The sequence below is a fragment of the Centruroides vittatus genome, unplaced genomic scaffold, assembly GCF_030686945.1.
Source record: "Centruroides vittatus isolate TY-2023 unplaced genomic scaffold, ASM3068694v2 contig_400, whole genome shotgun sequence".
In the NCBI taxonomy this organism is placed as follows: Eukaryota; Metazoa; Arthropoda; class Arachnida; order Scorpiones; family Buthidae; genus Centruroides; species Centruroides vittatus.
Genome location: NW_027122215.1, coordinates 1710168 through 1737778, shown reverse-complemented (window position 1 = coordinate 1737778; position 27611 = coordinate 1710168). Strand labels below are relative to the sequence as shown.

The 27611-nt window shown below is 31.8% G+C and overlaps 2 protein-coding genes and 1 long non-coding RNA gene across 4 annotated transcripts in view; 1 reads left to right on the top strand and 2 right to left on the bottom strand.

The window, feature by feature from the left end:
• Positions 1-6986, bottom strand: part of LOC136976441 (early endosome antigen 1-like) — a 62281-nt gene extending 55295 nt beyond the window's left edge. The window contains exon 1 of the mRNA XM_067271716.1: positions 6819-6986. Within this exon, the coding sequence (XP_067127817.1) occupies positions 6819-6866 (48 nt within the window). The 5' untranslated portion in view covers positions 6867-6986. The remainder of the gene's footprint in view (positions 1-6818) is intronic.
• A 2345-nt stretch (positions 6987-9331) lies between these two features.
• Positions 9332-10370, top strand: LOC136976497 (uncharacterized). Its single transcript, XR_010880940.1, has 2 exons — positions 9332-9405; positions 10282-10370. It is a non-coding gene; the product is annotated as an uncharacterized lncRNA (long non-coding RNA).
• Positions 10371-15819: 5449 nt separating this feature from the next.
• LOC136976496 (prestin-like) lies at positions 15820-26333 on the bottom strand. 2 transcript variants are annotated; one of them, XM_067271799.1, is made up of 17 exons: positions 25984-26333; positions 23736-23846; positions 23499-23668; positions 23255-23419; positions 23024-23179; positions 21221-21303; positions 20994-21141; positions 20794-20907; positions 20640-20717; positions 20481-20576; positions 18204-18310; positions 18059-18128; positions 17782-17891; positions 16368-16443; positions 16196-16297; positions 16062-16116; positions 15820-15988 (listed from the first exon to the last, which is right to left on the bottom strand). In XM_067271799.1, exons 1-17 carry the CDS (start codon positions 26276-26278, stop codon positions 15867-15869), a joined length of 2058 nt encoding a protein of 685 aa, XP_067127900.1. In that variant the 5' UTR covers positions 26279-26333; the 3' UTR covers positions 15820-15866. The 2 variants fall into 2 exon arrangements, 1 of the variants encoding a protein (XP_067127900.1); XR_010880939.1 differs by lacking the exons at positions 16196-16297; positions 16368-16443.
• Positions 26334-27611: the final 1278 nt, after the last annotated feature.

The following is a 27611-nucleotide window of genomic DNA, read 5'->3' as shown; positions in this document are numbered from 1 at the left end:
TAGCCAGTAACTTGGACAGCTGCTGTTACATTTCTGATGTCTTAAGGCCCATCGCTGTGCCCTATCTTCAAGGTTTCTGTCACGCTGCCTTTCAACAAGACAATACATGACTGCGTGTTGCCCATGCTGTCCTAACCGTCCCGAATACAGAGGGTGTTTGACTGTTCCCCTGGCCAGCACGTTCTCCAAATCTGTCACCAATTGAGAACATCTGGTCATTGGTTGCTGAGAAACTGGCATGCAACTACTTACCAGCAAATAAGATAGATGAACTCTGGCATAGAGTTGAAGCCACATGGACTGCTATACACATACCTGCCATCCAAACTCTGATTCAATGCCCAGCCTGATTATAGCTGTTATTGATGCCAGAGGCAGCTGCTTGTGGAACTGATTTCTGCATGCTCTGTACCAAAATTACCTATCAATTTAATCATGTCTCCCTCCCATTATACTGTATGTATACAATAAATATGATTTTGCTATTTGCTTTCCTTCTTAATATAGCATTTTTAATGGCCAGCAGTGTATATAGAAAATATGTTACTTTATATTATACACATTCTTTCTTATACATTACTTTCCACTAATTATTAAAATAAAATTTATATTTCCAGTTGTTTCTTTATCTCAATCTCAAGTTTCATTAAGTTGAAAAAAAACATTTCATTAAAAAAAAAATTTGATATTTTAAATAAACTGAAATATAATATGAATAGAAAATTTCTATATATAGTAAAACCACTTTGGAGATCCATCAACAATACCACTATTTTAAAGTCTCTAATGAGGCTTTACTATAAGTATGATTAGTGTTTCATTTCTAGATGATAAAATAATTTGATTCTTACAGATTCAGTTTCAATGAAGAACTCAAATCTAATTTTTCATTCATGAAATATTATCCATCATTTACTTATTAATCATATGTCAAAAAATAATGCTTTCTACGATAAAAATTCATCTAGAGAAATCAAATACAATTCATAATTTTATTCATTTTTAAAAATGTATATTTTTTAGCCTCTTAAAACACAGAATTTACTCTAATATACTAGATAACAAGCAATTATTTATTGTGACATTGTCACAATACCAGGTTGCACTTTTAATCATATTTTTAATTTATTTAATTTAAAATATATGCTTGCCACCTCAAATTAATACTGTAGTGTCTTGCCCCTGTACATCAAACTTTTCCATTAGCAATGGAGTTGTGCCGGTCATCTACCTAACTCCTTTCAGGGAAAAAATTTTGAATTGAAGTAACGTGACTTCTGGTTGCATTGGAAGTTTGTATATAGTTAATCAAGGCCTCTGCCCCTAAGCTTTCAATATCTGGTCTTGACTTTCATATATCTAACTATGTTCTTGAGATTAAGGAAGGACAGAAAGACAAAAGTAGAAATTTATAGGTCTACAATCTTTTAAAATTGCAGCCCAATAACTATATTTAAGTTACTATGATACACTTCTTGTCTAGTTTTCTTAATAGCTTGTGAGCACTAAGATTGGCTTTACTTTACCGCTAGACTTATTACACCACCACAAGACATCAAATTAGACTTAGAAAAACACTGTTTTATTTTCAGAATGCATTCTGAAATATAGTGTTTTTCTAAGTCTAATTTGATGTCCTGTGGTGGTGTAATAAGTCTAGCGGTAAAGTAAAGCCAATCTTAGTGTTCACAAGCTATATTTAAGTTATTATATACTATATACTATTTAGTAATGAAGTTTTATAAATTTTTATAATGTAAATCTATAAAATTTGATTACTAAATACCAAGTTCTTTTATTTTACTCTGTTATCTTAACAAATAATCATAATTACAGTCTGAAGAAAAAGTATTTTGCCAAAAATCAAATATAATTTTAATAGAATGATTTCTATTCTTTTCATAAGTATACTTTCCACAATTATTATGGAACAGAATCATAATAAACATCTAACAAATATATTTTGACATATAAATATAGCATTTTTATCTCTCAGTTAAGTTTATTAACAACTCATGAAAATTACATGAACTATATTAATTACACTTTCTGCTCTAAACTAGGTTTTTTCTTGAATACGATCTTATAATATAAAAATTCATTTCGGTTATAATGTGCTTTTTCATGGTAAGAAAAATTTATCTCTCTCTCTTCTTATGTTAACAACAGTAATAATATATACATTATATATACTTTAATGATTTTGGAATAATTTTTCATTCTAAATTTATTTTTAATTAAAAAAAAATTAAAATAATTAAAAGACTAGTTAAAGGTCATTTTATGAAAGTATTGATTTATTATTTCTTCTAATTTATTTATTTGTAGTCTTTTGTTTTGCCAATATCTTATGTTTAATTAATTATTGTTTACTTGTTTGGTGTTTAGCAGCTCTAAATAAAATATATTTTTACTAAATTAATAATAAGATCTACAGAATAAAACCTGCAGGTTTCAAGAATTTCAACTAAATTTTAATTTATTAATGGTTTATTGCCATATCCCAAATATTGTGAAATCTTACCTGCTTACATGTAAAAAATTATAATTTACCTATTTCACAATAGTCATTTTTCCCATGGAAGAAGTATTTTTACATCTTTGATTCTGTTTTATTCAATTATTTAAATTGAATATTTCCTCAATTAAATTAATTGAGTGAAACAAAGCTATGTGATATTTTTTAATGCTCTTTTTGTAATGTGAAAACAACTCCAAATTCTTTAAAAATAACAAAAAACAAACTTCTTTGCTGAAGTTCATTTTTATTTACAAATTAATCTCTATTTTATAACTTTAGCAAATTAATAAAAAACAAAAATAATTATCTTGATTCAATTCAGATTAAATGAGTTCTGTAATAATAATTGTTCAAATATAGATTATTCACTAGGTTATGTGGATGTAGTCAACATTTATATTACATTCCAGAGATACAGTACATTCCAATATATAGTACTAATCCTCCTATAAATAATAAACTAACCCGTTATACATAAAGTAAGACACCAACTAATGCCGAATTATCGGGCTAGAAAACGGCTATAACAATATTAATAATTTTTAAGATAATTTGATACTAGAGTTAGGCGTTTGCCTAACTCTAGTATCAAATTATCTTAAAAATTACTAATCCTCGTATAATAATTGTATGGAATGATTTGAAAAAATGAGTGAAATGATTTTATATTACCACATTTATTCGATTCTAGGCTGCACCTCAATTTCTCAACAGGTTTTTGTGAAAAAAGTAAAAAATACTGGTAGTAAGATTTACTTACAAAGTTCAAAAATTAGAAATAATAAAGAGTGAAGAATTAATTTATTAAAAAAAATCTTAAATACATAATTTAAAGTAAATCTTAATTGCTCTCACTATCACATTGCAAAAATGATTCCTCAGTCACACTATCACAGCTGACTTTGAAATCAGTGCTGGCATTGTTATTTTCCTAAAGTAAGTTATCTTCTGTGCCATCCATTGCATTTGTAGGCTAATGCAACATTTTTTAAAAGAATGAATCATTATTTCACTGAGAACTTTTTTCAGGCAACAGATACCATTCTGCAATTTTTAAAGCACATGCCTTCTTTAGGCTTGTTGATGCAAACATCAAGTGGTTGAAGTTGACTCATCATATTTCTTTGGATTATCACCAATTCACAATTTTTTTGCTTGAGTTTATTTTTTAAAGAGTTAAAACACCTTAAAAAGTTAAAAATACTACAAGTGATTAAATATTTTCTTTTGGTAGATTGACAGATCATTTCCATAAAAAAAAATCCTAACTAAAAATTACTAGTCAGATGATGATGAAATTATTAATAGATCAGGAGATAGTAGACATGGTATAGAATAGTGTTTATGGTACTTTAAAAAAATTGTCTTTTCAGATAGGTCTTTTTAGCTACCTTTGAATGTAAGCCACAGACGATTTTTGGGGACATTGAAATGGCAAAAAAAGTGTGGCTTAGAATTGAATAAATATTGTAATTCAGTAATCAAATATCTACTTCATCAGCTAAATTCCAAATCTTAAATTCAATTATGTAAATTAATATGAACATTATAAAGCAAATGTTATAAATGTTAAATTTCTTTAGAAAAATAATTCAAATGTTTAAAGAGAAAATTAACATTATTTGTATAGAAAGTAATATATTTCAAATTATTTTTTAATATATATTTTTACTATTTGGTATAGAGAAAACAAGTTTATATTTATTTTTTTTCTTTGTTAGATTTTTTCATGATCCAGTAGAATTACATGTCAGCTTTTTAAGTAAACTGTTATTTTTCTATCATTTTTTATTAATTCTGAATGAAAGTTCTTATTTTGACATTTTAAAAACTAATTCCAAAACTAAACTCAAGGTAAAATTATTGAAATGTACTACATTAATTATTAATGTACTATTTAATTATTAAAAAATATTTCATATGTAAATTAACTTAGCATACTTGAAACAATGATAATGCATATTTAAAAAGTATAATTTATATTTTATGAAATTGAGGAAAATTCTGATATAGAGTGATATAAATATAGATATTATTATTAAAAATATTAAATTATCATCAATAAATGTGAAGACTGGTTATGAAAATTTAAATTCTCTCGTAGTAATTGATTGATTGTTCCCAAAATAATAACTTGTAAGTTATACAATATTATGATGAATAAATGAAAATATCAACATCTGCAGTTTAAATTTATTTCTAATCACTTCTCAACATAATAGTAATATGCTATAAATAAACTTCTATAATTAATTGCTTTATAAATCAGTATAATTTTTAACTACTTGACCAATAAACCAAAACTGTTTTGTTTCTTGAATTTTTTTATGTTAACTCAAACTTTTTACTTTTTGCATTGAGAAATACTGTATTTACTCACACATAAGACGACCTCGCATATAGGATGAAGTGTGACTTTAAAGATCAAAATAAAGAAAATTAGATTTATTAATACATTTCTAATTTTATTTCGTTTTAATCACAAGTAAACTATCAAATGCACTTAAATGAACACATTGTCCTGCAAAAATTACTGGCATTTTAAACTTTAACGAAAAATCTTGTAAAGTCGATAACATAATTTGTTTGTGTAAAGCTGGACAATTGAGAACCATTTTGCCAATTCTTAACAGTCGAATCCACTCTACATCAATTACACTTATGAGTTTTTCCGAATAATCATGTTTTCACCTGGGAATGGATTAAAACTTATATCGTGCTCCCATGTGATTTTGAAATTTCAATCTGGAATTCAATTCAAAAGCTTTGCTTTTTGTATTGCTATTCATCTCTACTCCTGACAAAATACAAGAACGATTCAAACAACCCAGATAAAATACTTGTTTTTAAATACAAGAGGGTAAGCATCTGGTAAAAAATGCAAATAAACAGTTCATTAACAAAAATTATTTGCAAAAATGCAAAGAATCCTTTGCTCGCATGTATAGGACGGCCTAGGAATTTGAAGCTGTGATAAATGAATAAAAACCTCGTCTTATATGCGAGTAAATACGGTAATTATAATTTAAAACCTAATAACAAATTACATTTGGATATATTTTTTGTATTGACTTTTAAAGATAAAACTATAATTTAAAATAAATGAATAAAATTAAAATTTTGTTTTGACTCAAAAGTTTTAATTAAATTTTTTTATTTTCAAATTATTAGAAGATTCAAATTATACTTATTTAAACTTTCTAAGTTATAAGATTTAATTAAGTGTTAAAAGTCTAGTATAATATAATATAACAGTACAAATAAGTATAATAAACAAATTTAACTAAATTTGTTGATTATACTTATTTGTTATTTTAATAGAGTGTCATCCTATTAAAGTGACAAAAACCCTATTAACAGGCAAAAGTAGGGGCAGTCCCCTATTTCTGGGAATTGTCTCCATTTTTGCCTAGTTTTAATATTTGATTATAAAATCAATCAAAGGTCTATTCAAGGAGGCAGGAGGAAAGGTGCCTGTTGTTGGAGTGTTGGCAAATGGTGTGAAAACAACAAATGAAAATACAAAGGAATACAGGTAAAAAATGATATTAATACGAAAGTAGTTAAAACTGTTAAAATATCAAAAAATTGAAAGCGTATCAAAAAGTGTTTAGCTCGTACGGAATAAAACTCACAAAGGAGGGAAATAGTAATTTCCAAAATGTACGCGGGTAAAATAAAGTCGTCAATTGGCTAGTAATTACGGCATCTGTGGATGTGATAATTCCTAGAAAACTAAGGTGTGTTCAACTGGTTATATATTGAGATTTGAATAGAGCAATTTTATTAACGCATCAATATAATATCACCAATTTATAAATTTTAAAAAATAACTGACGTTCAATCGGTTTTAGAGCCCACTTTTACTGATTCCGTAATAAGGTCAGCCTAACTTTAATACACTATATAAAACATTCGATCAAACAATATTATTGCAATGTTATTGAACTTCACAATCAGCAGAACACTTACATAACTACTAATTGATCTATGATTCTACATATTCGAGATGCAACACTTAAATCTACCAGTAAAGTTTTAACAATTCTAACAGTTTAATTAAAATAAATTATGTGTTAGTAAAAATTTAATTATTGTAATTAAACATATTTAAATATATTTCCCTCAATTATCTGAAGATATTACATTTCGAAGCTCATTATAACTAAAGTAAGATAAATGAGGAAAAAGATAAATATCTCTGAGTATAAAATGATGATAGCTACACCCAAATGTTCTTAATTAATAAATATTTAAATAACTTTTAATATTTACATTAAAAAATATTTTCTTATACCTTTGCCTGTTCCGGGTTTGCTATACGGTTTAACAGTTTATTAAACATGTTTACTTTCTAAACAGAACAATTACAGACAACATATGCATGTTACGGAGGAAAACATTATCCTGCAACATTCCACGGTATCGCATCGCCAATAATGATAAAGCGCCATATTAAAAATTACTTATTTTCAATATATAAATTGTAAGATCGATTAAAACGAAATGAACTTTTATTATATAATTAATATTTCGCATTAAATAAAATAAATTATTTTTTAATTCAAGACGTTTACCTTATATAGTCGAATAATAATAATAATTATTATTATTATTAGTTTAAATGGGTATATGCCCGTAGGACTATATATTAATTATGGGTTATAATAATTATTTATATTATTTAAGATTTTTCATAATTATAGATTATATTAATTGTTTTTTTTAATTACTTGATATAATTTGAATTGAATGTTTATCATTGTAGTTCACTGTAAGGGGCATCCACGGGGCTCTACAGAGGCTCACGCCTTCCCCATTTACACAAAAAAAATTTAATTTATTTGTTCGAACTTTAAAAGATTGTTTTTAAAAACATTCATAATGCAGTGGATCCGCCACTGTGGCGGATCCACTCAATTTTCCAGATCAAGTCAACACCCAACAGTGACGGATCCAGATTCTTCTGGATCCGTCACTGTTGGGTGTTGACTTGATCTGGAAACTTGAGTAATCAAAAATGTTTATTTGTGGTTATAATGTATTGTTTTTCGATCATTTTACCATTTTATCGTAAATATATAAAGGAATAGAAGCTTCGGCGATTTATTTACGCTTATCACTTCAATAAAATTTCTGTTTTCAATAATTAATGTTGCGAAAAGTTAAGAATCTCATCTTTATTTTTTAAGAATAAATAACTAATGAAATAATTCGATGAAATATTAAATTACAATAAAAAATTCATAGATAAAAGTTACGAGTGCTCTGGGCCATACAATAAGTTATTCTCCTCAAAATCCACCATAAGAAATCCACATTCGGATCTTATCCTCGGATTTGCCAGACATTGAAAGTCAGCATCCTTCATCTTTTATTATATTAGCCGCCCTAACAGGTCCTCCTTATCCATTCGGCTAAATGGGCTATATCCCAAGGGTGCCATTGATCCAAGGACTTTTAAGAACCGAGTATGTTTAGATGTGTGTTTTGTTTTCTTTCAATTTTGGACTTGAAAATTTCTATTTAATTTAAATTGAATTGAATTTGAATATTCAACTGATTTCAAGAAAGGATTATTGAAGAATGTTTGCGTTTTAAGCAGATAAATTTATTAACCGACTAGACACTATCAAAAGCTGAACATTATAAAAGCAATAACGGAGTCGCAAATCGAATGCACATTCCCCAATCTAACAATAGTTGTACGATTATATATAAGTATTGTTTATACACCAGCGTTTCTCAAAGTGGGCGATAACGCCCCCTTGTGGGCGGTGAGTAAATCTAGGGGGCGCTGGAGGCAGGGTACTGAACGATGACCAAAGGCAAAAGTTGAGGTCACTGACAGCAGTTCTCTTTTTTCTGTTAAATTGATAAGAGGAAACATTGCGTTTAATGGTTTCCAGATGTTGAGAACAATGTACGGTAAAGGCACAAAGTATGAGATTCATAGAAAAGTTTTCCTAAGAATATTTCCAATCCTTTCTCACACAAGAGAAAATGGGTCAGGGGGCGTTGGGTATAACTTTGTGGAACAAAGGAGGCGGTGGATCGAAAAAGTTTGAGAATCATTGGTTCATACCAATAGTAGTAGGAAAAGGTCATTTTTTTACTTTGAAACAAATTAAAATTATCTACGTTCATCCATCCTGTGGACATTAAGAGGGCCTCTTTTATCAAGCCCATTATGGATTCGACCAGACCCACAATGGGGTGGCCGGGTGGCGAGGAACAAGACCCGACATATCCGGACGTGCCAACATCTGAAAAATACCTGGGCTTTCCGACCCGTCTGGATTTGATCTCGGGTCCCCAGAGAGGTAGGCTGTCACCTTAAACACAATTGATTTTTTGCTTATACTGGTATACTTTGTGTTTTTGAATATTTTATTGATTAATGGTGGCATTTGAGACAACCACATAATAATCAATTTTCAAATTTGTTAAGAAAAAAATGTTTTCACATTATATGTTGTTTTTTTAAAACTCTTTCTAGCCTGTGGACACTAGAAGGCGTTTTTTTAGCAAGCCCATTATAGATTCGGGTCGAAACATTCTTGGGATTTTTTAACCCAGTCTGGATTCGATTCCGGGTTCCCCGAAGCGAACCCTAACCGCTCGGACGTCTCTAAATGAAAACATTAATTTAAAAATATAATAAAACATGTACTAATATACCAAATAATTTAAGTAAAATTTTCCTTTTAAAATTTTCTATTTTTATTTTTTCTGCTAATACGATAATTTTAAGACTACTTCCATAATTTGTCACCAGTCGTCCGGCAACGTGTTCCTTGGCTGTGAAACGTGATTTGGTCATTTGAAATGTAAAATGGAGAGGAGGAAGGTTGGAATGCTCAACTTTTCATCCATTTTCATCGGTAAGTTATTGTTATTTTTATAAAAAGATATTAGGATATTTGAATGAGTAAATGATTAATTTAAATGATCCAAGAATTAGGAAATGTCTTTATTCTGTTGTTCGAATTGTTTCATCAACGTGTTAAGAAATAATAGTTTACATTTTTATAAAGTCGAGAGACAAATATCCGTTAGAAATTGTATATAGAGTGGCATTAAAATTTAAATACGAATTAAAAGGGAGTAAGATTGATGCTCTGAAATGGAGGGTTCCTCCGAGTCAGAGTTAAGAGGACCATGGTCTTAAGCAAATATTTTTTATATATTCTCTCAGGTTGATTATATAACATTTAAGTCCCTTATATATCACGTATAACTAGAGATACTATGTTTTTAGTACATTTTATCGTCATCTCGTCGCCATGTTTGAGAAATAAGCTCTATTGCCAGATGCAATTAAGCAACCAAATACGCCAAGATATTGGCTTTTCATATCGCGTTTTCATTTTTATTGCGATCATAAAATACTGTTTTAATTGTACTGTACATTCTCTTAATGCAAGCATAAATATTGGATTAAGCTCGCCTTGTAAATAGTTAAGTTTCTCCTTCAAACATAGCGTCGAAATGACTGTAATATGTTTAAGTGCCTCGTTACTTATTTTTTAACCTGTACGTCAATCCCATAAGACTAATATAGCACGCATACACATAATTCGAAAGGTAATTATATTTAAATGAACTTATAAGCTCATGATGATTAAAATCAAATGAATTTTATATGAAATATAAAATTTTGCACTCTAATTTTTTTCTGATAATTGTAGTTACATTATATTTCAAAGAAGATATTTTTTCATAAAACTAAATATGATATTTTTTTTTTTTTAATTTAGACAATTTTGAATGAAGCCAACTAGAAGTCCATGTAATGTTAATTTTAGACTTGAATAAATTAAATAAAAGTTAAGGACATACATCAAAATATTTTTTTTCACTATAACATGAAAATTATGAATGAATAATAAAATGAGTAACCTCAAAACAAATTTGCAGAAAAACTTTGCTTAAAACAGTGTTCCAGTCACGAAAAAGGAAGTTTCTATGAAATAAGTAGGTTTTCAGATTAGTTTGCACGCCATTGTATGTGAATTATACTGGAGAGGGTTTTTTACATTGGCATTATCAGTGTATAAAATTCTGATTAAAAGTAATTACGGCGAGGATTTTTACGTTAGTGGAGTCTCGACCTATGGGTTCACTTGAAAATGCGCTCTGAATGGATGATCACGTGAAAAGACGTCAAAGAGCATCGTGTATATATTTCGTGATACGACTTCAGTTCATATTTCAATCTACAGACAACGTCGCAGTACTTTTACTCGACTCTGCCATTTTTAGTCGAGTACAAGTACTGCGACGCAGCGAACTACTCTGAAGACCGCGTGAAAAAGGAATTGCACCACGGCATCTGGCGTGATTATACCAACTGCCATCGATGTAGCAATCCTCTTCGCGCGGAGGACAGGGATAGGTTTCACTGCGGAAAGTATATCCGGCGTGCAAAGAAACGTCCAGCGAAGTGTGGCAGGAGTCATTCTATTTGGGCGTGTACGTTCTTTCGAAGGTCGCATCTACAGCTTGTTAGTTACCCTGTGGCAGTTCATCCTTTCCGTATTGATACTGAAACCTCCAAGGCAGCGCAGCGCTTTTCTTGAACATCTGGGACCATATGTGGATCTCCTCCAGGATCGTCATAGATTGGTACTCTCTACCGAGTGGTACTTATTCACGATCGGTTGTCGACATCGGAGAAACGTGGAGACTCGAAATTGACGAAGCGAAATTTGGATGGCGGAAGTACAATAGGGGAGGGTGATCAAAGGTCAGTGGATCTTTGGGGGTATCGAGCGGAAGATTCGACGCACCTTTTTAGTACCGGTGACAGTGAGACCTTGCTCGCGGTCCTGAAGGAGTAGGTGCTTCCCTGGACAACAGTTATACGTGATTGCTGGAAGACGTATGATTGTCTTCAAAATGAAGGCTTTCATCACCTGACAGTAAATCAATCATATAATTTTGTTGATCCTCGGATGAAGGCCCATACCAATACCATCGAGAGAGCGTGGCGTGAGGTCTGCTCGAACATTCCCCGGTACGGAAGGAGGAAGCCCACATGGCCGGATATTTGGCCGAATTTCTTTTTAAGGCCAGATATCTGAAATCGACGAAAAGGATGCACCATTTCCTCTATGCCGCAATGAATCTTACCCCCGTATTACTAACCAGTTCGCAGGACTTTGCTCGCAACTCCCTTTAAAATGTGTCATTTTTGTAATTTTCTGAGTACACAGTAAAAGAAAAAATTTACCTGTGCAGTTTTCGAAATGGAGAGTCTTGGACTTGCATGCATCATAGTGCTTGTATATGCAAGTATTTATGTAAAAATGAATTATGTAATATAATAAATGTTTTGCGTTTCTTAATGCTGTATGTATTCCTTTCTTAAACGTTTAAACCAGTGTTTCCCAACCTTTTTTGTGCTATGCCCCACCTAAGCCTTTCTAAAATTCTTATGCCCCCTTAACATATACATTGGGTACGTTCTTTAAGTCGAACGAGTTAAACGCGTTAGTAACGAATCGTTCGAAAAGTAATAGTCTCGCTCAGTGCGCAAGCTCCGCGGTGATGACGTATCGAAAGAAACTAACGAAGCTCACGAAGGAAAGTTAGTTTACTTCGTTAAGAAAATGGCGCCCGACGATATCGATGTTTCTAGATCTACTCGAGTGTTTAAATTGTGAATTAAAAGGTGAAATGATTGAAATAACTGTCCATCCGAAGCAACCTAAGAAAAATATTTTGGATAAGGCTGCACTAGCAACATTCATATCTTCGATTTTAGAAACAGCCATTTAGTTATAACGAATCGTTCGAAAAGTCAAACGAAACAAGAATATTGGTGACGTCATTCTCGTTTGACTTAACGAACGTACCCTAAAATAAGAACCCGATCGAGCGATTGACCATCTTTGCTTTTTAAAATCTTATAAAAATTTACAATATTTTGTATTGTGTTTTATTTAAATCACGAAAATTACCTTTAAGTTCATTTTTTAAAATTTTTAACTCAGTTCAAAGGCATTTTTGTTGTTTTGTATGCAGTTTCCAGCAAATTTTAATAAATTTTTTCTATTTGTGAAAATTTCTACGTAATTCAAAGGTAATTTTAAATATCATCTTACACAGCATTATTAAAATGACTTTGGAGGTTGCAGAACGTATTAAATTACTTTAAAAAATGAAAAATAATTATATTTGATTTCATGATATTTTGTATATCTTAAAAATAATTAATTCTATCCAGGGAAACAGCTCTCTTTTGTCCCGGAATCTCGGGACAAGCAAAACACTGGGAAATGAGAAACCCTAGTCATAGCCCTAACGCGTTCAGAAGTCTCATTCCCACTTTATTCGACTCGAAGCAGTAGGAAAAATTTCCAAGTTTAAAGATTTGTTTTTAAGCTCGCATTTCTAAAAAGTGAATAACCAAACCTTTTTAGATATCAAGCACAAAACTTTTACCAAGCAAATGTTTTCGTTACATTTAGGCATTAAGAATCCAGACAAGTATTAATATCTAAAAAGGTTACGTTATTCGTTCTTTAAAGTATTGTTATAAAACGTTTACATTTTAAAATTAAAAGGATTAGTTATATAAAACACATATGTTTATAAATTTAGATAATAAATTTATAGTTATAAGCATTTAATCTGAATTTTAAAGTAATTTGATTATGTTTCTCTTTTTAAGAAGTTAAATCGTCGTTGTCCAATCTTAACTCGTGAATTTCGTTATAGAATGTTACGATGTTACGGAAGCGTAACTAAGCAAAGTTCGTCAAACTGGTCCGCGGGTTGCCACAAGAGGTAACCAAGTGTTAGGAATAATGGTGAGTTCGGAACCGTTTCTACATTCTGGCGGGAGTGCGCGCTGTTTGCACTAGTAATAGTTTACGATAGAAGTCAACGTGGCGTGCTCCATAGCTCAAATAGTTCCGTTTTTGTGTCCATTGTGTAGTTTTATGAATGATAATTTACAAGTTGTGAAAATGCACATCAATATATATACCCACACGGTGATGTAAGTGTCTTCTCGAGTTTTTCTCGTAGCTACTTTGAATGCTATTGGAAGCCATCTTTTAAATTTTCTCTCTAAAAACGCATATTTTAAAATTATAGATCCCCCATCATGATACTCGATATTACGGGCGTCTCTTTTTTTTCACCGTCGTTTGCAAACGTCTACAAACAGCAGCCCAGAGGAGCGACCACTATTAACGTACAGTACGCTTAAGCAATGGCAGTTGGAACGGTGCAGAATCGGTAAGTAGTCCTATGATTTTTTTGTTTATAGCGTTTTTTAAATGAGTTTTCCCTCATATATTCGATACAATAGAGACATATCTAGCATGCATGTCTCTATTGTAAATAAAATTAAAAGAAAAAACGTTGGTGTATAGTTTATAAAGCTTTACCAAAAATACCTCAGTGCGTTTACTAAAAATTTTAGTGTGTATAAAGCACAATAAAATAAAACATTAAATTATAGAAACACACAGACTAAAATTATTTTTGTTTATACTTAGAAAATGGTACTTTTACATAAACACCTGGAAGGTGAATATCCTATTAACATAGTAATGTTTGGTAGTTGTACTTAAACGAAAATAATTTCTTCATAATGCATATACAGTATATTATATCCTTAGCGAATTGGACCCTCGATCACAGTTGACTTGTAATTTTCCGATTTTTCAAGTTAACTGCCATCTGTTAATACCGGGTGTCCCATTAACAGTGCCGGATGTAAAGGCCGGATGGCCGAGCGGTCAAGGTGGCAGCCTACCGCTCTGGGGACCAGGGATCGAATCCGACCGGGTCGAATAATCCCCAGGAATTTTTCGGGGGGTGGTCCGTTTGGATATGTCGGGCCCCGTCCCTCACCACCCGGTCGCCCCATTGTAGGCCTGGCCGAACCCATAATGGGCCTTCTAAAAGAGGCTCTCTTAGTGCCCATAGGGCGGAAAGAGTTAAAAGAAAAAAAAAAGTGCCGGATGTAAATTGGGTGCCATTGGTGTGATCGGCTATCTTGAAAATGGCATTGATTGGGCCGTACTTTTTGGAAAGTAATTTCTAGGTCGTGCGATTCGACATCTTGCAATTTTTTTCTGTGGGGTTTGTCAAATCTCGTGTCTATGCCAGCAACCACGAACAATTTCTGACCGCAAGAGAGGACATTCGACGTGGTGACAGAATTGGGCCGGAACGTCAAGCAATTTTGGGAAGACTGTGTGTGTGCCGCCAGAGTCGTGGGAAACACTTTGACACACTTCCACGTAAAAATGACTTAGCATTGAAATGGGTTGTAATGTTACTTTATACTGAAATAAAAATATCCACATTTGTTCAATAAACGAACGCTTTATTTTACAGTTAAAATCGGCACTGCTGTTAGCAATGTTCCCTCTAAGCTGCGCGGCTGCGCACTGCTCAAATTGTTGCCGCGCACGAGAATTTATGTGCCGCGCAGGCGAGCATGCACACTGATTTGAATTGTTGTTTACTTATTTCTCACTCTGTCTGCAACATGATTATTGCTACGTATATTTCGATTAAATACATTAAATCATTGACAAAAGATAATATTTTGTATGGAAGTATGTTTTAAAATGAATTTTAATCTTTACTTTATAATTAATTATTATAATTTTTATAGGGAAAAATAAGATTTTATAAATATATGCTCAGCAAAAAATTTTTTTTTGCTCAGATGTTCCGCTCATCTACAAAAAAAAATTAGAGGAAACATTGGCTATTAGGACACCGTCCATTAAATATTCCAGCTTTAAATTAAGAATCCTTGCATAAAATATTAGAGAATTAGACTATAAAAGTGAAGAAAGGTCTTATATTTATTTGCTATGGCATAAATAATCATAGAAAATGATATTCTATGATTAGTCCATGGGTCTGATCGATCTTGTGCGTTTGAATTATCGAAGTATGAAACATTGAGATTATAAATAAACAAATCTAAATAAAATGTTTTTTCATATTAATATTGAGATAATTATATCTTTATAAAAATTATTGTTTTTAAGAAAAATTCTGTATAGAAATATTGTATACAATTACTTCATACAGAACACTTGACAAATTTTGATTCTGTAATAGAGGCTCTGCTATGGATCCTCTATTTTAACTCTTCGCCATGTGGGCGCTAAGGGCCTTTTTATCAAGCCCATAGTGGGCCAGGGCCACAGCGGGGCGGCAGGTTGAGCTAACGTTCTGAAATTAATAACTCCTTCGTAAATTATATATTAAAAATTAAAATAATCTATATAAAATGAATAAAATGAAAAACTACAAAACAGTAGCAAATTAAATTTATTTTATATTAAAAAAAGTAAGTTGTATGTTATACAGATACATGAATTTCGTGATTACAGTGAAGAACAGCATCGTGAACAGTTGGATACACTGAATTATGCGATACATCGGCAAAGAAGTCCATTTTCTTAAGCATTGCGTTGACATTTGCTTTTTAATAATAATTTTTAAGTTAAAAATAAACGAAATATTTCTAATTTCATCCGATTTAACTGGTACTTACCCGGACAAGCTGCAATGTAAACTGTAATACCGACTTCACGAAATTCTTCAATTACCTGAAATATTATAAGTGATTTAATATTATAGAATATATTTAAAATAAAAAATACATAATTTAGATTATGAAGAATTTACTTTTTTCAATGCAATGACTCCGGGTGTATCTATATAATTAAATCCTGAACAATCTATAATAATGTACGATGGTATTCCTGACGTTTCGTCCATTTCGATACTCTAATTTAATAATTTAATATAAGAAAAATATTTAGATACAAAAATAAATTATATTTAATTAATTATTTACCGAACTAATGATGGAAGCAATTGATATATTTCGTTGAATTTTACATTCGGATTTTTCTTTTTCGGCTCTCAGCTTTCTATAAATTTAGAAAATTATATTTGCTGAATATAAATTGAATTTTTAAAAGAAAAATATTCAATTTTCAAGTTATTTTTTAATTTTTCAAATTAGAATAGTTGAATAATAATGGATAAATATATTTAAATGATTAAATATAATGTAAAAAATAGTGATTAAAGATAAAAGTGTGCAAAAATAACAAAATAGTGGTTCCATGTAGCGATGAAACGAAGTTTAAAAACTATTCAATGGGGTCAGAAATTTTAAAAGTTATGATGAATTGTATGATGGAAGTAAGAATTAAATTATTCTTGTTATAAGTGTAGTTTGAATGTCTAAAGTCGAAACAAGCTGAGTTTACCTCGTATTTTAAAGATTTTTTAAAAATTAAAATAAGTAACATTACAGATAGAGTAAAAGAAGTAAGATTAAGATAATATGGTCATAAGATACGTATAAAAAATAAAGAAGCAGTAAAGAAAATTATCAAAAAACAGATGGTATGGAAGAGATCAAAGGAAAGATAGAGATTGAGGTTGTGAGATAAATTAAGAAGGATTAAATTGATGGAATAAAAAGACACAAAATAAGGACGAAGGATCTGCCAAGCGAATAACTCTCGAGAGGACTTTCTATGGGAAATGTCTTTATTTAGGTATTAGGTACGTGAAAACGCGAGGCCTACGCGCGGACCTGCGACCAACGACCAAGGTTTGGTGATTTTGTTCATTCGGACATTGTGTGCTAAAATAAGAAGGGATTGACAGATTATGCTATAAGAGGGGGAAGATGACAAATTACCCAGACAGCCTACTCTTAAAGTTAGACCGAAGATTAAAACAAGAAAGACTAACGATGCTTTACAACAGTGATTCTCAACCTCTTTTTGTCATGGTACACTTTTAATAATTTAAAAATTTGGCGGCACGCACGGTTACTTCGGTGACGTCATAACAGTGATTTTTAAACGTAGTTGGTTATTTACGTCACGTTTTCTAAACGTATTGGTAACTACCGGCAGTTACCGGTAACACCGGTTACAATTTTCAAACGCGCCCTAGGAAGGTTGAACTAATTAAACTACTTGTCTGATGTCGCTTATGTATGGGTATTCGCAGTGGTAGCACCTTCAAGAATCTCGCGGCACACTAAAATGCCGCGGCAGAGTGGTTGAGAATCACTGCTTTATAAGTTAGAAAGTCTTCCTTTTTTTATAATTTAATGCTCATAATGTATTTCAACACTTTGAAATAATTTTCGATGTAAAAGAGCGATGAACAGTGTTTTCCTCTGGTTATTATCGCGTTCACATAGAAATAAAATTATTACAGACATAAAGTACAATGAGACCGACCTGATATTTACAGAAACTCTATTTTCTATCATATTCATAAAATATTCGGCATTTGCAAAATGTAAAGGACCACCAAAATAAAATATTTTCACTGAAGGAATTTCTTTTGCCTGAAAAAAATTGGAATTATATCAAATAATTAGCAATTCCATACGAATTATTGACTATAATAAACACATCATTTATTTACATTATTATTCTATTAATACTAATAAAGTTTTCTCTATATTAATTAGTAAAATAAATACTGAATACACAGCGTAATATAAATATTTACCACTAAATATTTTTTAACTGGAACGTAAACATTCGTATTTCCTACTTCACCCAGTAAATAAGATCTCGGCCTGAAATAAATCGAATGATTATTAACGATAAACAGTTCGGGACAAATTTAATACAGTGTGTTGTACCGTACATACCTTTGAGTTCTCAATATTAATGTTGAAAGCGAAAATCCAACACCCACGCCTAAGCCAATATCTATACCTAAAATGATGACTGCCAGAAATGTTACCAGCCATATCATCTGCAAAAATGGCAACGATTACATTAATGTATTCTGATTCCAATTACCTGAAAGATAATCATCAAATATAAAACATATTTATATTTATTTTTGATTCCTCCTCCCTCCTTGGATTATTGAAGCAAGGAGAAATTTTTTCTGCCATTTTTGTTTATCTGCATAAATTAAAAAGAATTTTAATTAAGAGATATACTAAACGAGCAAATATTTATTGTGACATCACCACAATGCCAGGATGCTATAAATAAGAATGTTTGTTTGTTTGTTCGCTATGCATTCCTAGGCCGTCCGACCAATTGCTACGAAACTTGGCAGATACGTTCATATGTTTCTTACTTAGATAATGTCGTAAATCCCATCCCAAAATATTGATTGGATTTCTATATATCAATTAATTTTTGACCACATTCGATTTGCTGGATATACGTGTAGCGTTATCTATTGGTAAAAACAAATTTAAAAATAATAAACTAAATATAATTCATGCAAAAAGGATGTAATTAAGGAAAATTATATTCGCTTAATTACTGCGAAAATGATGTAGTGGGAAGTAAACGCAGTATATTATTACTGCTACAGGTTGCCCAGAGCACTCGCGTGCGTTCAGTCGAGTGTTACACTGTAAACACTATATAAGTATTTAATTTTCCACATGCTCTAATTTTTTCATTTCGAAATGGAACTTTCTTATTTTAATAAATTGACTACCAGTGGCCAAGTGGATTGAACCACCTAACACAAGTAATTGTTGGTGGGTTTGAGCATTGCCAACGGGTTTGACCACGTGGTGTTTTCCGGATTTTCTTTTCGTTAGTGACACCTAAATAAGGCCAGTTTCCCATAAAAGTCCTCCCAGGAGACATCCCCTCTGCAGAATTGAAAATTTGAATCTTAAAAAATTTAATATATTATATTTTTCAATTCCTGTCTACTTGACCAATGAAATTTTGCCATTTCATATTAACCGAGTATCGCAATAAACATGACAATCATAGGCTCTTTATATGGTTTTCGTTTTAATGTTTGTTATTTTTTGCCTGGCAACGTCGGTCTTATCTGCTAATTTAAAATATATGCTCGCTATCTCAAATTAGTAACGTTTTGCCCCTGTACATCATACTTTTCCTGTCAGGTAGCTGACTAGCATAACTATTCTAACTCCTTTCAGGGAAAACTTTTAAATAATGTCACTTCCGGTTTGCATCGGAAGTTTGTATATAGTTAATCGCGGCCTCCTGCCCCTAAGCTTTCCACATCTAGTCTCAACTTTCATCTATGTAACTCTGGACAGACGGACATTAACAGACGGACGATAGTAGGAACAGTTTTTTTTTCAAATTGCAGCCCAATATTACGCTGATTTAAATAAAAAGCAATTTTAAACTGATTTTCTATCGATAAATTTTAATTATTTTGTTGAAATGGTATGCCTGATGAATGGGTGTTTAGTAAGGAGTCACCTACTGCATTTGGATCCGCGTTTGAATGCGGTACGTACTCCAAAATTTATCACAAACAGTATGGATTGGACTTGCATGAATGAATTATCATCTCATCTCATCTCCTGTCTACTTGACCAATGAGTAATGATGAGATAATTAAACTGCCCAATTAGTGCTCATAGAACCTGAAGAGTAAAAAACAGAAATACAGATCGGAGCGTCGTTGTGTCCCATTCTCAACCACGTTGGCTGACTCCAGAGAGGGTCAGGCCTGTTTATAATAGATGAAGTTGTAGCTGGTGTGTTTGTGCCTTCCATTAATTAACAAAACGTTAAAGTAATGGTTTTCGTAACGTATTTTTAATCGGAAGTATCCAATAAGTCATTTCTTTCTAGGCGAAATTTTTATCCTAATTAGCTATAAAAATTTCAGCTGCGGAATTTAATGGTAGCTTTTTAAATTGTGATTATTTGCTTTGAACTAATTTTTCTTCGTAATTTTCTTCCCAATTATATACGAATTTTCTGCAAACTGCGATTCGCATTTGCAGAAAACCCGAATTTCAGTTCGTACAATACATTTGTTTTACCTTTATTTCTAGAGTTGTTTCAGAAGTCAAAAATTCTTTAAAACATTATTCATATACTTCGGTGAACTTATATTCTAATTAATTATATGCTGAAGAACTATTAATAATTAATTTTATAGCAAATTTTGACCCGCTTACCCCATCCAGAATAGATATTTTCCAGTATTTTTTTAAATCTGTAATTTGGATCAGCAAACCTTTCAGTGATACAATTGTGATAGCTGCCAAAATACACTGAAAAAAGGAAAAGATTAATTGATAGAAATTTTTTGACGCTATAATAACAATTAAACTTACACTGGGCAAGCCTTGGAGAATAGGAGCTAAGAAAAGTAGAACAAACAGAAGTCCAATACAATTCACTAAGCTTACAAGCTAGAAAAAGATTTTGCAAAATTAAGTAAAAGTCGTAACATAATTTCTATTTTAATTAATTAAAAATAACTTTTACTTGAGTTTTTCCTCCACTTTCACTCTGCACGTTACTTCTGGATAGAGATGCAGTTGCGGGGATGCAAGAGAAGAAAGTTCCAAAAATATTAGCTATTCCTAAAGCAATCAGTTCCTAAATTATGGTGGTTTTTTCAAAAGATTATAATTACGACGCAATTTTAATAATGAAATTTGAATTAAATACGTAAAGAGACTGACCTGATTGCAGTTGATGACGTAGTTATGTTTATCGGCATAGATTTTGGCTATGGATATTGAAGATGCAAAACTGACAATTGCTAAAGGTAAAGCATCATAAGCCAATTTAGTAAAAATATGAAAATTTGGAGGTACCGGATTCGGCAATCTTAAAAAAATTATTAAAATTCCTTTAGTTACGAGTCATTATTTCTTTAATTTTGAGAATTTTATAAACATTTATTTACCCAACTGGAACGGAATCTACGACGGTCATATTGTATTTTTGGTTTAAATGAAGGGTGTTTGATGTTATGATTCCTATTGTAAGCTGTTAAAATTTAGATAAATTTTCAAAAATAACTAATAACATTGTGTATCACATTAATCATAAAGAGTTGTCAACTAAATTAAGATACTTTGACCACTAAAAAGTTATCTGCTATAGTATTTTTATATACATTTCATAAAGAATTCTACTTAAAACTGAATATTTAATTATTGAAATATCATGAGCGTTTTTATTTGGAAATATATTAAGATATCGCGTTAGATAATAAGATTAAAGGGCAAATATTTTCCCCTTTAACCGCATTATCTAAAGAGCGAATAAATTTATATATGCATATAAAAAGTGTTATGAAAATGAAAACATTAGATTAGAAAAGTGAAAGTAGTAATGTTAACAGAAATATGATTAAATTCATATTATTGTCTTCTTATTCAGCGTAACATTAAATGGATAATATAAAATAACGAGCAATTATTTATTGTGACATCGTCACAATGCCGGGCTGCAATTTTTAATCATATTTTTAATTTATTTAATTTAAAATATATGCTTTTCACCGCAAATTAATAGTGACTTGCCCCTGTATGTCATACTTTCCCTTTAACAATAGAGTCGTGTTGGTCATCTATGTAGCTCCTCTCAGGGGAAATTTTTGAATTAAAATAACGTGACTTCCGGTTTGCATCAGAAGTTCCCATATAGTTCATCGGGCTCTTCTGCCATTAAGCTTTCCATATCTGCTCTTGAATTTCATTTATCTAACATTTTTCACAAGATTAAGGAAAGGCAGACGGAACGACGATAGTGGGAATTTATAGGTCTACATTTTTTTCAATGCAGCCCAATAATATTACATAAACTGAAACATATTGTATCCCACTAAAAAGGAATCGCTCCTAAATTACGTAATGCTTTTTTATACTTTTCAACTATCTTCCTACCTCTGTAACACTCTGTAAAGTTGTCACACGTACCTGACCCCAAAATTACGTAACGCGTATCCCTTCATTGTACTGAGGTCACGGGGTGGAGTATCGAACGTTACATTATTTTATTAATTACAGTGTGTTTGTGGAAAGAATCAACTTGGATATTAACCAATGAGCATCAGTCATTGATCACTTAGTTGTGGCAAGTTACTTCCGGTTTCTTCCTCATTTGTTAAACATGTCACCGCCATTATAAATAGCGTTATGGACGCTTCACGTTATGGTATTGGAATACGAGGAAATTGGCTAATAGTAGTTATGAAATTCATGATTCTTAACATACAAAACAGTGGCGTAAATAGTATGGTTTGCCACGCAACACTTCTTTTTTACTTTCGTGTTTGTTTTGACATTTGGCAACAAAAGTTCCAACCAACTTTGAGAAGTCGCCATTTTGCAAACATATGGGGCAGCCCCGAAGACACATAACACACTATTCAAATCTGTCTAAAACGGAACGTAAATAAAACGGAAAAAATTATTCGAAACAGAGCAGATTTCCGCTTGAACAGGTTTCCTAACATAGAAATTTTGTTAGAAACACCTGTTAAAAACGAAAACTTGTCAAACCATAAAAAATATTCGGCACCGTGCGATTCCGGTTTACACAGGTTTTACATATAAAATTTGTGCATAATAAATGATAAAATTCAAAAATGCGCCATTTTTGAATTCTTGATGATCTACATGAATTATCAATAATTGTAGTTGACAATCGTTCACAAAATTAGAAAATTAATTTGGAAAATATGTAAATTAAGAATACAAACCACTACAATTTCGATTGGAAGTGGAATTTTGATCTTTTTCTTCACTCGAGGCTCGACCAACTCTTTGAAAAAGACCATAAAGCCAATAGTAGAAAGAGACATAGCCAAGGTCACTAAATTGGTGTGTGAAATATTTTTAAACAGCGCTATATAAGTCTAAAAACATATTTAAAAGTCATAAATTACCTCAGAAATAAGCTTATATAATGTATATAACATGATATAACTTACATAGATGAGATTGAAAGCCCCGTTATAACGAACAATTTCTAAATCTAGAACGTATCTGAACTGGCTAGTGAGGATATGTATGGCGGCTGCAGTAGTAAATCCACTGACTAGTTGAGGAGAAAGGAATACACTCAAAGAGCCGAATCTTAGTAAACCAAAAATGAGCTAAAGTATGGATAAATATGAAGATAAAAGATTTTTTCAATAGCTAAAATCAAAATAAATTGTTATACTCATCGTTTACTTGATATAAACCAGATATAAAGCAAAGCATTATAACTACATCCAAGGCGCTTATGGGGGTGTTGTTGATTGGATCATTCCATGTCGTACAATTTTCCGAATGGCAAAAATCCTTAACTGGATACTTTGCAACGATTCCTCCTACCATCAGTGACATCACTGCATACGTTCCTGTAATTTTAACGTTGTTAAAAAGGTATTTGGACGTAATTTTGCTGTTTAATCCGAGACAACTTACCAACAGATAATTGTTTTGATGTACCCATTAATGCATAAATTAACACAGGGAAGAAAGATGTGTATAAACCGTTAATAGGTGAAACGTCTGCTAATTGTCCATATGCCATTCCTAAAACGTAAAACATGCAAATTAATTTCACAATCTTTATTTACAATCCTCTCTCCTCATTCAGTTTGAGCCGTATAAAATTGAACGATTTCAACTCTATTATTAAAAATTTATATTTACAGACTGTTTATCAATAAAAGTATTTTTCTACATTTAAATTATTATAGGAATCCAAGATGATTTTTATTATCTATCCATTTAACTAATATTAACAAAGTTTATTTCCGATGTAGTTATCCCTTCTTCATCTCAATAGGTCTATTGTACTATAGAATAGAATTCTACATTCTGTATTTTTTAACTATAAAAAAAATTGAATAATTATCTATTAATAGAAAACTTCATTAATTTAAACCTTAAACTTTCTATTTTATAATCCGGTGCACAATTTAATATATTTACCTATCGCCGTTTGGCCGAGGCAATTGTAAACCTACCGTTTTGGGGGACCCAGGATCGAATCCGAGCGAGCAATCCCACATTTCTCATGGTCGGTCTGGTCTGGATATGTTGGGTCCCATCACTCACCAACCCGGATATGTCAACAGTTCATCCCTCACGTTAAAGGGACGACCTCTCTACTGTGGATCTGGCCAAACCCAATGGTGGTTTTGCCAGACGTACAATGATTTTTTAAAAACTTTTTCTGCCCTGTGGACACTAAGAGGGAATTTCTTAGCAAGCCCACAGGCACACAATGGGACAGCCGGGTGGCGAGGGACGAGGCCCAACATATCCGATGGACCAATTCTCGAAAATTTAAATAATTAAATTTAATTATTTAAATAATGTGTACATGTTATGGAAAATCCACAAAATTTGAGAAATTCAAATACAACCGAAGAACAAATTTAATGAAGGATATGTAATCATTTATTTCATCAACAACAACTGATTGAATTTCTCGAATATTTGAAATTATTTGGATATTTTCCAAACTTCAAAACAAATTGTTAATAACAACAGATTAGCAATTCGTACCATTACGCTTAAAAGCGTAATAATACGAATTGCTAATCTGTTAATGGTAAAATATTCGACCTGGATAAAATTGAAGTGGTCCACCAGTGCCGAGGGATAAAATCACTGAACAATGCTAATTGGTCGTGGGTTCGCGCCTGACCAACGAGCTGACCGCGTGAGGTTTCTCGGATATTCTTCACGTATCTAAATGGAGGGCCATTTTCCCATAAAAAGCATTCCTTTCGGCAGATCGCCCGCATTTTGCATTGTCTTCAACTCCAATCCAAAATTCAAGCGAATTTTTACGCAGTAGATCATTTTACAATGGGTTATATGAGACATTATATTACAATATTATCCATTAGAATGGACTTATTTTCTAATAATACCCAATTCGAAATACTCATAACAAGATACGAATAATGTTTGAATCCAAATCCTTCAGCGTGATCTTTGAAAGTCATAATTGATCGAATCCCCAGAAATGTTCAGGAAGATACGCCAGATCTCAATCTCTCACTATGGATTCCATCAAGTCCATAATGAGGCAAACTGGCCGAAAGTGCCCACGGACAGAAAAATTAAATTATTTCATAAGACTCGTCCATTTTCTTCGACAATAAATAAATATGAAACCTATAAAACGCGCTGACATACATAAAAATTCTCCAATTGAGTCCACCGATTAAAAATATCATAACAGATAACCCCAATGATTTTTTTCTTTTTAGATAAAACACTAAATAAGATAGTATAGAGAGAGAAAAATCGCAGATTTCGAAATTTGTGATTATAATTGTTACGTTGAACTTTATAAAATAATAGGAGAGTCGATTACGTTATATTCAAAAATATTGCACTCTCTTGAAAAGCCGATAGTCCTATAAGATAGTAATGCCATCAGCCCGACGTCTTGGGGATCTGGGTTCGAGCACGAATACACTCAGAAATTAGCACGAGTGGTGGATTGACACGCGGATATGTTGGGACACATCCCTCACCATTATGGATTCTATCGAATCCATAATGGGCATAAAAAACGGCTTTCTTAGGGCTCGCAGAACGGATATTTCGAACGTCGTCCCTTACCACCCGACCGCTCCATTGTGGGCCGAACTCCCGAACCTGAGTGCCCACTGAGAGGAGAGGGAAAAAATGAGCTAGATGACTTTACCTTGCGGTACTTGAAAAACCATAACAGTTAACCCCACAATGATATCGGTAAATAAATACTTCCGAACGTCATACTTTCTGGTCCAATCTATAATCGGGAAGAGAGTTCGAATGATTTTGATGGCCGATTTGAAGGAGCATTTACACTTAAAAGCTCTCTTTATTTTCTCTTTGGCATGGGGTTCCTTGACGCTATATACTTGATAAGCTTCGTTAAATACTCCTTGATCGAAAGCCCTCCGATCAACTAAGAAACGACGAGAGGTATTCCCAGTTTGATTATCCTCCTCTTCCATATTATAGAATATGATGCAGATATCAATGCATGAGTTGTTTTTGTTCAAAAGGAAATGCAATTATTTAACAAAAAGATCTATATTAACTAATCAGCTGTTTGATAATGAATGAACAATAACTTTATCTTAATGCATCCGATAACAATAAATTTTCGAAAAACAAAATTACTTATATCGAGTCTCAATACGGGAAAAACATAAAAAGTTATTTATATTTTTATCTAAACTTGACCATTGATCCTGTTTCGATTTTACTCATTTAAAATATTTATTAGACAGACATTTGAAGTATTTTCGAAGGTCGAAGATATGACCGTTTTATCTATCAATCGATGGAAAGTGCTTGACGATTGATATAAGTAACACGTGCAAGGAAAAATGATTTTCAACCGTTCCTTGAATTTATTTCTGTAATTTTTCAAATAAATACAGTCAAACCTGTTTTTGTGCGGTCTTTTTCTGTACGATTTTTATTTGTGCGATTTGTTTTGTGCGGTGTATGAAAATTTCAATCGAATTGGAACATAATTGACTCCTGTAAAATTTTTAAAAACTCTATTGGTTGTTTTCTATGACATCAGCAGGTTTTTTCATTTTTTATTCAGTAAAATTTTTTTCTCATACGTTTATTTCGGTCCCCTCTTATTTTAATAGCATAAAAACCATAAATATTATGTTATATTTGAACAGATGCGGTAAGTTAGCTCCCCTCCAGCTTTAGACTGCAGGTGTAAAATTTCACGCCTTGTTAAATGAAATAACACTTCCTGCAGCTATATTTATCAAATAAAATCATTATTTAACGATTATTTTTAACTTTTTAATGTTAGATTCGTATTTAAGTAGAAATAATTAATTAATATAAAAATTAAAATTCTTAGAGGATTTTTTCCCCATTAGGTGTTGCAGAAAAAGACCCAAGGAGTTAAAAAAGCAATTCCTAATTATTTCGTACGGTTTCGAGTTATTTTCTACGTGAGACTTTTTTTATGCGGTCCCTATTCGCCGCATAAAAAAAATATTTTTTTAATTGTGTTGCGAAAACTATTTTTTATAGCCACTCGTAAAGTTTCGCGCGATTTTTTATGCATTTTCTTTTATGCGGTCCCTATCCCCCGCACAAAAACAGGTTTGACTGTACTGTGTCCGAATTGGATCGAGTGTTTAAAACAGAGGAGAAATCTCGAAATTATACGAGTCTTGAAAGATACAGCCCGGTTAAATAGCCTACAAAATATATTCGTTGGATTTGAATCGATGGGATATACCCAACACGAGTTATGTGCCAAGTAGATGACTCCTAGAAGAACTTTCTATGAGAAATTGGTCCCTA